Raw genomic sequence first — 12,500 nt, forward strand, 5'->3', positions numbered from 1 at the left:
TGACCTGGTCCACGTGCAGGGCAACCTGAATGCACAGGGCTACATTGACCAGATCCTCCGGCCACACATCGTTCCAGTTATGGCCAACGCCAACGCAGTGTTCCAACATGACAACGCCAGGCCTCACACAGCACGTCTCACAACGGCTTTCCTACAGAACAACAACATTAATGTCCTTCCTTGGCCATCGATATCACCGGATTTGAACCCAATTGAGCATCTTTGGGACGAGTTGGACCGACGCCTCCGACAGCGACAACCACAGCCCCAGACCCTGCCCGAGCTGGCAGCAGCCTTGCAGGCCGAGTGGGCCACCATCCCCCGGGACGTCATCCGTACTCTGGTTGCTTCAATGGGCAGGCGGTGCCAGGCAGTTGTCAACACACGCGGAGGCCACACCCGGTATTGACTCCAGATGACCTTGACCTTGGTGGTGTGTCCTATCACTTACTCACAATGGACTAGAGTGAATTGTGAACAATCCTGCAACATTTGGTAATTATCGGACTCACCATTCAATAATTAAATCAATTCTCCAAATGTTACGACAATGTGGTTTTGCGTTTCTTCTTTTGAAGAGTATATAATTTAGCTATTGTATTTGTCTGTCCAACACAACATAATATATGAAACGTACATACATCAGCGTATGTCTTCCAACCTTAGTTCCGCACACACCTAATTTTTCCAACGGTAAATGTTACAAACGACCACAGTAATATACAAGGGATGACTGAAAACTCCTCGGCCTGAGTAGAATGGATTTGTTCTTTGGGCATGTTTACCTATTACTTTTCGAGGAAATCCCCTTGGAGATCCACACAGTTCTGCCAACAGTGCAGCAGTGCCTGGATCGCTTCACGAAGAATGACGTTTTCTGCAGGGCGAAACACTCTCAACAACAAATATGAGATCATTAGCAGTTTCGCAATGTCTGTCGGCTAACTCCTTTTTCAGGTTAGAAATTAAATGGAAGTCAGACAGTGCTAGATCTGGCGAATATGGTGGGTGTTCGATAAGTTGGAAGCCACAGTCATGCAATGCAGTCATGCAATGTAGCCTTGGCAATCACCGTCATCATGGAAAGCACATCTTTCGTGAAACATTCGCCATGCACAGCATATCTTTCGTGAACCATTGGCCATGCACAGCATATCTTTCGTGAAACAGCACATCGTTCGTGAAACATTCGCCATGGACAGCATATCTTTCGTGAAACATTCGTCATGGATAGTATATTTTTCGTGAAACATTCGTCATGCACAGCATATCTTTCGTGAAACATTGGCCATGGACAGCATATTTTTCGTGAAATATTCGTCATGCACAGCATATCTTTCGTGAAACAGCACATCTTTCGTGAAATATTCGCCATGCACAGCACATCTTTCGTGAAACATTCGTCACGGACAGCACATTCGTCAGGATGTGAGACGCTCACTTCACTGGCTGTGTTCAGGGTGGTTAGCCGTCGGTCTCGTATAATCATGCCATGTACACGGTCCCTTCCTAGTTAGGCCGAGGACGTTTCAATCACCCCTCGTATGTGGAGGGTATGTACTATGGATATAAATAGTGCAACCCCGTACCCTTAAAGTAGATGAGAAAAGGGGAGTATAGTTGCTAGTTTCTTTGACGACCCCAATTCCGCACTAAAAATTGCCTTCCTAAGCATAACAGTAGCTGTACATTTGTTTATACGAACGAATCCTGTCACATATCTCAGCAATGGCAGGAATGGTATTACTTAATGCAACATTCAAAGTTAGGTGCACTTCGAACTTTGACCCGGTGTAATGCTAAATGGAAGAAGAAAACATAGCAGCCTTAAGTGTGATATGACCTAATGGAGTATATTTTAAAGGTTGTTTATATATTATAGACATATTTTCACTGTTTCAGGTGTTACTGGAGATGTTATTATAGACAACAATGGCGATCGGGATACCGACTTCGATATTCTAGACATGGACCCCGAAACTGGCGAATTCCGGGTTAGTACTAAACACAACTGAAAACAGGCTTTTATTAAATGTCCATATAATGTACGTTTCTTTATGATACGGTCCAGATTAGCATGAAGTTAACTAGCTGCACTTCGTATGAATTATTGTGACAAGGCGTCAAACATGGACTATAACACATGACTCAGTGATTAGCATGAAGGGTTGGCTGCACCACATATGCATTATTGTGACAGGGAGTCAGACATGGACTATAACACATGACTGAGTGATCAGCATGAAGGGTTGGCTGCACCACATATGCATTATTGTGACAGGGAGTCAGACATGGACTATATCACATGAATGAATGATTAGCATGAAGGGTTGGCTGCACCACATATGCATTATTGTGACAGGGAGTCAGACATGGACTATAACACATGACTGAGTGATCAGCATGAAGGGTTGGCTGCACCACATATGCATTATTGTGACAGGGAGTCAGACATGGACTATAACACATGACTGAGTGATCAGCATGAAGGGTTGGCTGCACCACATATGCATTATTGTGACAGGGAGTCAGACATGGACTATAACACATGACTGAGTGATCAGCATGAAGGGTGGGCTGCACCACATATGCATTATTGTGACAGGGAGTCAGACATGGACTATAACACATGACTGAGTGATCAGCATGAAGGGTGGGCTGCACCACATATGCATTATTGTGACAGGGAGTCAGACATGGACTATAACACATGACTGAATGATTAGCATGAAGGGTTGGCTGCACCACATATGCATTATTGTGACAGGGAGTCAGACATGGACTATAACACATGACTGAGTGATCAGCATGAAGGGTTGGCTGCACCACATATGAATTATTATGCAAGTCAAACGGACTATAACACCTGACTGAGTGATTAGCATGAAGTTAACGGGTTAGCTGCACCTCATATGATTTATTATGAAAGCCAAACATGGACTATATCACATTACTCAGTGATTATCATGAAGCTAACTGGTTAGCTGTACCACGTTTGAATTATTGTGACAGAGCGTCAAACATGACACATGAATGACAGTGATTGGCATGAATGTAACCATGGTAACACGTACGTGTGTTAACAATTTCAAGACATACGGCTGGCTGCTCCTAGGTGATGACCAGGTCACCAGTGCCATGCAGCCAATGAAAAACAACACGGCGGAAATAAATTATACTGTGACGTATAGTTAACCAGGCAATCATGTGTCTGTGATGCGTAAGTTATCTAAAAGTGCAACGGCTGTAAATAACCTTTAGTCAAAAAAGATGTTAAAACTTGCTTAAAAACTGGATATTGGGGATATGTAAGAAATAGAATAATACATTCATGTCCGTTAGATACCATTTATCTCACAACTTGTTGTTTAAAAACGTATCAAACACGCTTTCGTTCGTTACATACATATTAAAACAACTCGTTCTGAAATAAATGGTATCTAACGGACACGAATGTATTATTCTCTACACATGGCTGTGCGAGCGTAAGCAAATTAATGTGGATTTTTTTTTTAGTCTAAATGGTTAAATAGTTTTAAAATAATTCGGAGAATACAGCTTTAAAATATGGAATACGCTTTTCTATTAATGTGAAAAAGAGGAGTTTAATTTGTCAATATTACAAACATAAATTATTTACTAAGAAAAGTGACAAAGAAAATTCAAGGTTTTACGGAAAAATAAATGCTGCTAAAACTAAAAAACAATTTCGGCAATCTCCACCGCATTGCTGATTGATGTGGTTAATTGCCAGGGTTGCAAATACTCATGAGGGCCGATCAGAGTAATGTAACAGGCAGACAAATATACTTAAAATATATACAACGATATAATGATGCTATCTAGCACGCACTATATCCCCTTTTACTAGGATATAGGTCAATATAATGGATTAAAAGTTCCTGATTGAAAGTTCCTGAAAAAATATACCTTTGTTTTCAAACGTACTTTATTCAACCGCTACATTGTCGTCATATTCCACTTGTCAATATTTTGGCAGCCAAAAATCAGAATAAAAATACTGCTTGCTTATTAAACTATTTTAAAAACGGCTTATTTTAACGAGTGTTGGAGGAAAACAGCAGTGTATATTTTAAGTCAGACAGTCCTTGCGGCTCTGTCTTTAGTATGTCAGCTGACGTGCGACCGTGATTGTATCAGTTTTATTAAAATTCTTTTCAAGGTGGTTGCCAACTATTGGGGGAAAACACCGGGCTATTCGCCGGTTAAAGGAGTATCCATCCACTGGAGCGGCGGGCAGCTGACACCTCCCCTAAACATCCCACACTGTGGGTTCGCCGGTGAGGGTACCGGCTGTGAACATTCAGGTAATATTCCAACTGCGCCTGCCGACAATTAAATCACATTCTACGTTTTTTTCTTCTTCTTCTTTTTTTTTTCTTTTTTTTTTTAACAACAATTTTTGGTGTGTAACAATAATTTGTTTTATTTTTATTTTTTAAAATTGTCCCCATAATATAAAATGTCAGTGTCAGTGTCAGAGCTCACTGTCTCACAATATTTTTTATATTACATATGGTATACACAGTTTTATATACATACATATAAATGCCACAATATACATGTACACACACGAATAGATATAATCCACACATTTTATGTATATTGTTCTTGTTATTGACTCTCTTTTTTTTCTTTTTTTCTTTTTTGTTGTTGATTTTTTTAAATTATTATTATTATCTGGGGCCAAAAAGGAAAAAAATTAAAAGATGTTATGTACGGAATTAATATTGATAAAAAAAAAAAAAGTATTATTAAAAGGTGTGTGAATGAGTAGAAAGTGTGAAGAAAGTATTTTAGAAATAAATATATCTCAATATTTCATAAATTTAATAAGCTTTTATGATGTTTGAAATAAATTATACCACTGCTCCCATTTTGTCTTAAAATATTCATAATTACCATTTTTAAATAAGAAATTTTTTTCTGTTTCCAACTTTTCTTTAATTCTAGTTTTTAAGGCAGAGAAGTTTAATTTTTGTTTTTGTATTTTCATGGAATAAATATAACATTTAATGTTAATAATTAACCAATGTATTGCATATATTTTGTTTTCTTAAGCAGACCCAAAATGGCACTATGTTCTATAATTATGCACTCTCCTATTGTATTGAATATCCCGTTTGTAATATCTTTCCAAAATTCTTTAACATGATAACAATCATAAAATAAATATTTTATTTTAATTAAATCATATCTTCCAAAGGAAACCATATTATACTAGTATTTCTCTCAGCTAAATCATATCTTTCTAACGAAATCATAATATACTACTATTTATTTCAAAAGAAATGTATTCCCATTAACTCTGTAAAGATGCGTAGCGTTTCGTTTGCACCCCATGTTTAATGTGAACAAACGTTGTTATCGAGATTCGGGTATTTTTATTCATAACCTTTAAATTCGGGGAAAAAGCAACCTTTCCCCATCCCCGATAATATCCATTTAGGGTTCTGCCTCTGAAATCAAATGTTTCATATTCCATAGCCGGTGATTAATTAATCAGTGTGCGCTATTGGTGTCATTAATCAAAACAAACTAACATTCAGCGAAGGTAATAACAGGTGAGTCTCCCATTATTAGTATTGAGCAGGATAATGCCGATCATATGTAATTAACATGAGGTTGCTTTACGCTGCATTCCTACAGAAAATTGGGGAAATAATCTTTATTCCTAATATCCTTAATATGCAAATTGTGTTTGATCATTTTAAACTGTTTAAAGTCTTAAGTTATAAACAAATATATATGTTTTGTTGCGTTTACCAGTGATGGGGAGCTCTATAGACACAGCAATAAATATTTATATTTCCATATACATGTATTGCATTGAACTTAACCATGTAAATATTTGCAGTTGAAACCAGTCGAGTCCGTTTTAAGTCATATGTTACTTATACTTTATTACTTTATTGATCATCATAATCTACCATAGCAAACAGTGATAATAAATGACATCTATTGTTGAACAATATGCAGAAACTGTAATACAACAAAAATTATATTTGATAAATAAAACACATACGTTTCTCCTGCTTCCTTGTGTTTGCACCAAAGTTCTTTCTGCTGAATTAGCTGATAATCCCGGGATTAAAACTCTCAAAACCGACAGTGAAATATTTGCCAGTGTTCAGTGTCTAGGTATCTTTTCGTGAATCTCTAGAATAAAACTCTCAAACCCAACAGTGAAATCTTTGCCAGTTCTCAGTGTCTATATATCTTTTCGTGAATCTCTGGAATAAAACTCTCAAACCCAACAGTGAAATCTTTGTCAGTGCTCAGTGTCTAGGTATCTGTTCCTGACTGTGAATATGTAATCATTATACGCTGACGTTTGTAATTTGCAGAAGGCTTGTCGGCGTTCGCCATTACCCTGATGGGCTTGTTGGGAGCTGCCGTCGTCATCCTCACAGTGGGGTTCTTCCTGTACCGGTGAGTACGCCAACATTACCCCATCAATATCCTCATGCTGATGGTCATAATACCTTTTGTTTTAGAACTTATGTCTGATTAGGTTTTACACGCGCTGTCCTGGACATGCAAACAAGCCGTTTGTCGAGGACACAGGTTGATTCCACGATACGTTAAGCCATCTTTTATATGCATTTTCTCCACAGACAGGATAGCCTATATATACCACGCAGGTGTGGATGTAAGCATTTTCTAGGAAGGGTACCTCCAGTATTCCGAACACCTAATATAATATAAAGACGAAGCGATCGATGTCCTGACTAAAAATAACAAATAGATGATTGTATGCGTTCAATGTTGAATGTTCGTGGCACTTGTTTGCACTCCCAGGACTCATCCACTAGATCCGGATCTGTCACGATATTTCTATACCAATCGTGGTGTGTATTGGTGTATGCATCTATGTTGAACCCAGCGGTGCACTCATTGTACCAGATGTTCAGCGCTAACATTAAGACTGGTGTATAATTTAGTGGTTAGTGAGAGAGTAGGTCGGTCGTTAGACTCGCTCTGGGTGGGAGTCGGGGCCGGTGTAGGAACCCAGTACCTACCAGCCTTAAGTCCGATGGCTTAACCACGAGATGGATCTTGCACATCGGGAACAATTATCTAACCGTAATCCCTATGGTAAAGTCGCCAATAATTATCAAATATCATATGCTGCTATCTGATCTACCAATTGCAATTTGCAATAGATCCAGCCACGTATCAATGAAGTTTGCAGTAGCAAGCATACAAAGTGGCTATTGGGTGTCAAACACAAGTAAATAAATGACAAACATATTGTCAACATCGGAACGAAAAACCGTGTGGTGAGACCATCGATATAGTGCATGGAGCAGTGGTAAACACGCGATTAACTACATGAAAAAAACGTCGATGAATTACGTTCATAGACGTTTTTACCACTGGCTGGGACAGGATGCGGTCGATTCATCTAAACACTGGCTGGGACAGGAGGCGGTCGATTCATCTAAACACTGGCTGGGACAGGGGGGCGGTCGATTCATCTACACACTGGCTGGGACAGGAGGGCGGTCGATTCATCTAAACACTGGCTGGGACAGGAGGGCGGTCGATTCATCTAAACACTGGCTGGGACAGGAGGGCGGTCGATTCATCTACACACTTGCTGGAATAGGAGGGGGTCGATTGATCTAAACACTGGCTGGGACAGGAGGGCGGTCGATTCATCTACACACTGGCTGGGGCAGGAGGACGGTCGATTCATATAACCACTGGCTGGGACAGGAGAGGGGTCATTCATCTACACACTGGCTGGGACAGGAGAGGGGTCGATTCATCTACACACTGGCTGGGACAGGAGGGCGGTCGATTCATATAAACTGGCTGGGACAGGAGAGGGGTCATTCATCTACACACTGACTGAGATAGGAGGGTGGTCGATTCATATAACCACAGGCTGGGATAGGAGAGGGGTCGATTCATATAAACACTGGCTGGGACAGGAGGCGGTCGATTCATCTAAACACTGGCTGGACTAGGAGGGGGTCGATTGATCTAAACACTGGCTGGGACAGGAGGGCGGTCGATTCATCTACACACTGGCTGGGACAGGAGGGCGGTCGATTCATATAACCACTGGCTGGGACAGGAGAGGGGTCATTCATCTACACACTGGCTGGGACAGGAGAGGGGTCGATTCATCTACACACTGACAGGGACAGGAGGGCGGTCGATTCATATAACCACTGGCTGGGACAGGAGAGGGGTCATTCATCTACACACTGGCTGGGACAGGAGGGCAGTCGATTCATCTACACACTGGCTGGGACAGGAGGGCGGTCGATTCATATAACCACAGGCTGGGACAGGAGAGGGGTCGATTCATATAAACACTGGCTGGGACAGGATGCGGTCGATTCATCTAAACACTGGCTGGGACAGGAGGCGGTCGATTCATCTAAACACTGGCTGGGACAGGGGGGCGGTCGATTCATCTACACACTGGCTGGGACAGGAGGGCGGTCGATTCATCTAAACACTGGCTGGGACAGGAGGGCGGTCGATTCATCTAAACACTGGCTGGGACAGGAGGGCGGTCGATTCATCTACACACTGGCTGGGGCAGGAGGACGGTCGATTCATATAACCACTGGCTGGGACAGGAGAGGGGTCATTCATCTACACACTGGCTGGGACAGGAGAGGGGTCGATTCATCTACACACTGGCTGGGACAGGAGGGCGGTCGATTCATATAAACTGGCTGGGACAGGAGAGGGGTCATTCATCTACACACTGACTGAGATAGGAGGGTGGTCGATTCATATAACCACAGGCTGGGACAGGAGAGGGGTCGATTCATATAAACACTGGCTGGGACAGGAGGCGGTCGATTCATCTAAACACTGACTGAGATAGGAGGGTGGTCGATTCATATAACCACAGGCTGGGATAGGAGAGGGGTCGATTCATATAAACACTGGCTGGGACAGGAGGCGGTCGATTCATCTAAACACTGGCTGGACTAGGAGGGGGTCGATTGATCTAAACACTGGCTGGGACAGGAGGGCGGTCGATTCATCTACACACTGGCTGGGACAGGAGGGCGGTCGATTCTTATAACCACTGGCTGGGACAGGAGAGGGGTCGATTCATTCATCTACACACTGGCTGGGACAGGAGAGGGGTCGATTCATCTACACACTGACTGGGACAGGAGGGCGGTCGATTCATATAACCACTGGCTGGGACAGGAGAGGGGTCATTCATCTACACACTGGCTGGGACAGGAGGGCAGTCGATTCATCTACACACTGGCTGGGACAGGAGGGCGGTCGATTCATATAACCACAGGCTGGGACAGGAGAGGGGTCGATTCATATAAACTCTGGCTGGGACAGGATGCGGTCGATTCATCTAAACACTGGCTGGGACAGGAGGCGGTCGATTCATCTAAACACTGGCTGGGACATGGGGGCGGTCGATTCATCTACACACTGGCTGGGACAGGAGGGCGGTCGATTCATCTAAACACTGGCTGGGACAGGAGGGCGGTCGATTGATCTAAACACTGGCTGGGACAGGAGGGCGGTCGATTCATCTACACACTGGCTGGGGCAGGAGGACGGTCGATTCATATAACCACTGGCTGGGACAGGAGAGGGGTCATTCATCTACACACTGGCTGGGACAGGAGAGGGGTCGATTCATCTACACACTGGCTGGGACAGGAGGGCGGTCGATTCATATAAACTGGCTGGGACAGGAGAGGGGTCATTCATCTACACACTGACTGAGATATGAGGGTGGTCGATTCATATAACCACAGGCTGGGACAGGAGAGGGGTCGATTCATATAAACACTGGCTGGGACAGGAGGCGGTCGATTCATCTAAACACTGGCTGGGACAGGAGGCGGTCAATTCATCTAAACACTGGCTGGGACAGGAGGCGGTCGATTCATCTAAACACTGGCTGGACTAGGAGGGGGTCGATTGATCTAAACACTGGCTGGGACAGGAGGGCGGTCGATTCATCTACACACTGGCTGGGACAGGAGGGCGGTCGATTCTTATAATCACTGGCTGGGACAGGAGAGGGGTCATTCATCTACACACTGGCTGGGACAGGAGAGGGGTCGATTCATCTACACACTGACAGGGACAGGAGGGCGGTCGATTCATATAACCACTGGCTGGGACAGGAGAGGGGTCATTCATCTACACACTGGCTGGGACAGGAGGGCAGTCGATTCATCTACACACTGGCTGGGACAGGAGGGCGGTCGATTCATATAACCACAGGCTGGGACAGGAGAGGGGTCGATTCATATAAACACTGGCTGGGACAGGATGCGGTCGATTCATCTAAACACTGGCTGGGACAGGAGGCGGTCGATTCATCTAAACACTGGCTGGGACGGGGGGGGGGGGGCGGTCGATTCATCTACACACGTACTGGAACAGGAGGGCGGTCGATTCATCTAACACTGGCTGGGACAGGAGGGCGGTCGATTCATATAAACACTGGCTGGGACAGGAGAGCGGTCGATTCATCTAAACACTGGCTGGGACAGGAGGGCGGTCGATTCATCTACACACTTGCTGGAATAGGAGGGGGTCGATTGATCTAAACACTGGCTGGGACAGGAGTGCGGTCGATTCATCTACACACTGGCTGGGGCAGGAGAGGGGTCATTCATTTACACACTGGCTGGGACAGGAGAGGGGTCGATTCATCTACACACTGGCTGGGACAGGAGGGCGGTCGATTCATATAAACTGGCTGGGACAGGAGAGGGGTCATTCATCTACACACTGACTGAGACAGGAGGGTGGTCGATTCATATAAACACTGGCTGGGACAGGAGGCGGTCGATTCATCTAAATACTGGCTGGGACAGGAGGCGGTCGATTCATCTAAACACTGGCTGGGACAGGAGGCGGTCGGTTCATCTAAACACTGGCTGGGACAGGAGGGCGGTCGATTCATATACACACTGGCTGGGACAGGAGGGCGGTCGATTCATATAACCACTGGCTGGGACAGGAGGCGGTCGATTCATCTAAACACTGGCTGGGACAGGAGAGGGTCTATTCATCTAAACACTGGCTGGGACAGGAGAGGGTCGATTCACCTAAACACTGGCTGCGACAGGAGGCGGTCGATTCATATAAACACTGGCTGGAACAGGAGGGCGGTCGATTCATCTAAACACTGGCTGGAACAGGAGGTGGTCGATTGATCTAAACACTGGCTGGAACAGGAGGGTGGTCGATTCATATAAACACTGGCTGGGACAGGAGGGGGTCGATTCATCTACACATTGGCTGGAACAGGAGGGCGGTCGATTCTTATAACCACTGCCTGGGACAGGAGGCGATCGATTCATCTAAACACTGGCTGGGACAGGAGAGGGTCTATTCAGCTAAACACTGGCTGGGACAGGAGAGGGTCGATTCACCTAAACACTGGCTGGGACAGGAGAGGGTCGATTCATCTAAACACTGGCTGGGACAGGAGGGGGTCGATTCATATAAACACTGGCTGGAACAGGAGGGCGGTCGATTCATCTAAACACTGGCTGGAACAGGAGGTGGTCGATTGATCTAAACACTGGCTGGAACAAGAGGGGATCGATTGATTTACACACTGGCTGGAACAGGAGGGCGGTCGATTCATATAAATACTGGCTGGGACAGGAGGGGGTCGATTCATCTACACACTGGCTGGAACAGGAGGGCGGTCGATTCTTATAACCACTGGCTGGGACAGGAGAGGGATCGATTCATCTACACACTGACTGGGACAGGGGGGCGGTCGATTCATATAAACACTGGCTGGGACAAGGGGACGGTCGATTCATATAAACACTGGCTGGGACAGGGGGGCGGTCGATTCATATAACCACTGGCTGGGACAGGAGAGGGATCGATTCATCTACACACTGACTGGGACAGGGGGGCGGTTGATTCATATAAACACTGGCTGGGACAGGAGGGGGGGTCGATTCATCTAAACACTGGCTGGGACAGGAGGGGGGTCGATTCATCTAAACACTGGCTGGGACAGGAGAGGGTCGATTCATCTAAACACTGGCTGGGACAGGAGGGGGGGGGTCGATTCATCTAAACACTGTCTGGGACGGGGGGGGGGGTCGATTGTTCTAAACACTATCTGGATTCACACTGGCTGGGGGGGCGGTCGATTCATATAAACACTGGCTGGAATAGGAGGGCGGTCGATTCATCTAAACACTGGCTGGAACAGGAGGGGGTCGATTGATCTAAACACTGGCTGGAGGCTGGAACAGGCTGGGCGGAGGGGATCGATTCATATAAACACTGGCTGGGACAGGAGGGGGTCGATTCATCTACACACTGGCTGGAACAGGAGGGCGGTCGATTCTTATAACCACTGGCTGGGACAGGAGAGGGATCGATTCATCTACACACTGACTGGGACAGGGGGGGGGGGGGGGGGGGCGGTCGATTCATATAAACACTGGCTGGGACAGGGGGGCGGTCGATTCATATAAACACTG

The 12,500-nt window shown here is 45.2% G+C and overlaps 1 protein-coding gene across 1 annotated transcript in view; it reads left to right on the forward strand.

Annotated features, from left to right (window-relative positions):
- LOC121381508 (atrial natriuretic peptide receptor 1-like) overlaps window positions 1-12,500 on the forward strand; it is a 73,787-nt gene that overhangs the window by 29,478 nt on the left and 31,809 nt on the right. Inside the window, exons 6-8 of the mRNA XM_041510831.1 lie at window positions 1,903-1,994; window positions 4,184-4,328; window positions 6,369-6,453. Of these exons, the coding sequence (XP_041366765.1) occupies window positions 1,903-1,994; window positions 4,184-4,328; window positions 6,369-6,453 (322 nt within the window). The remainder of the gene's footprint in view (window positions 1-1,902; window positions 1,995-4,183; window positions 4,329-6,368; window positions 6,454-12,500) is intronic.

The sequence above is a fragment of the Gigantopelta aegis genome, chromosome 9, assembly GCF_016097555.1.
Source record: "Gigantopelta aegis isolate Gae_Host chromosome 9, Gae_host_genome, whole genome shotgun sequence".
NCBI classification, from domain to species: Eukaryota; Metazoa; Mollusca; class Gastropoda; order Neomphalida; family Peltospiridae; genus Gigantopelta; species Gigantopelta aegis.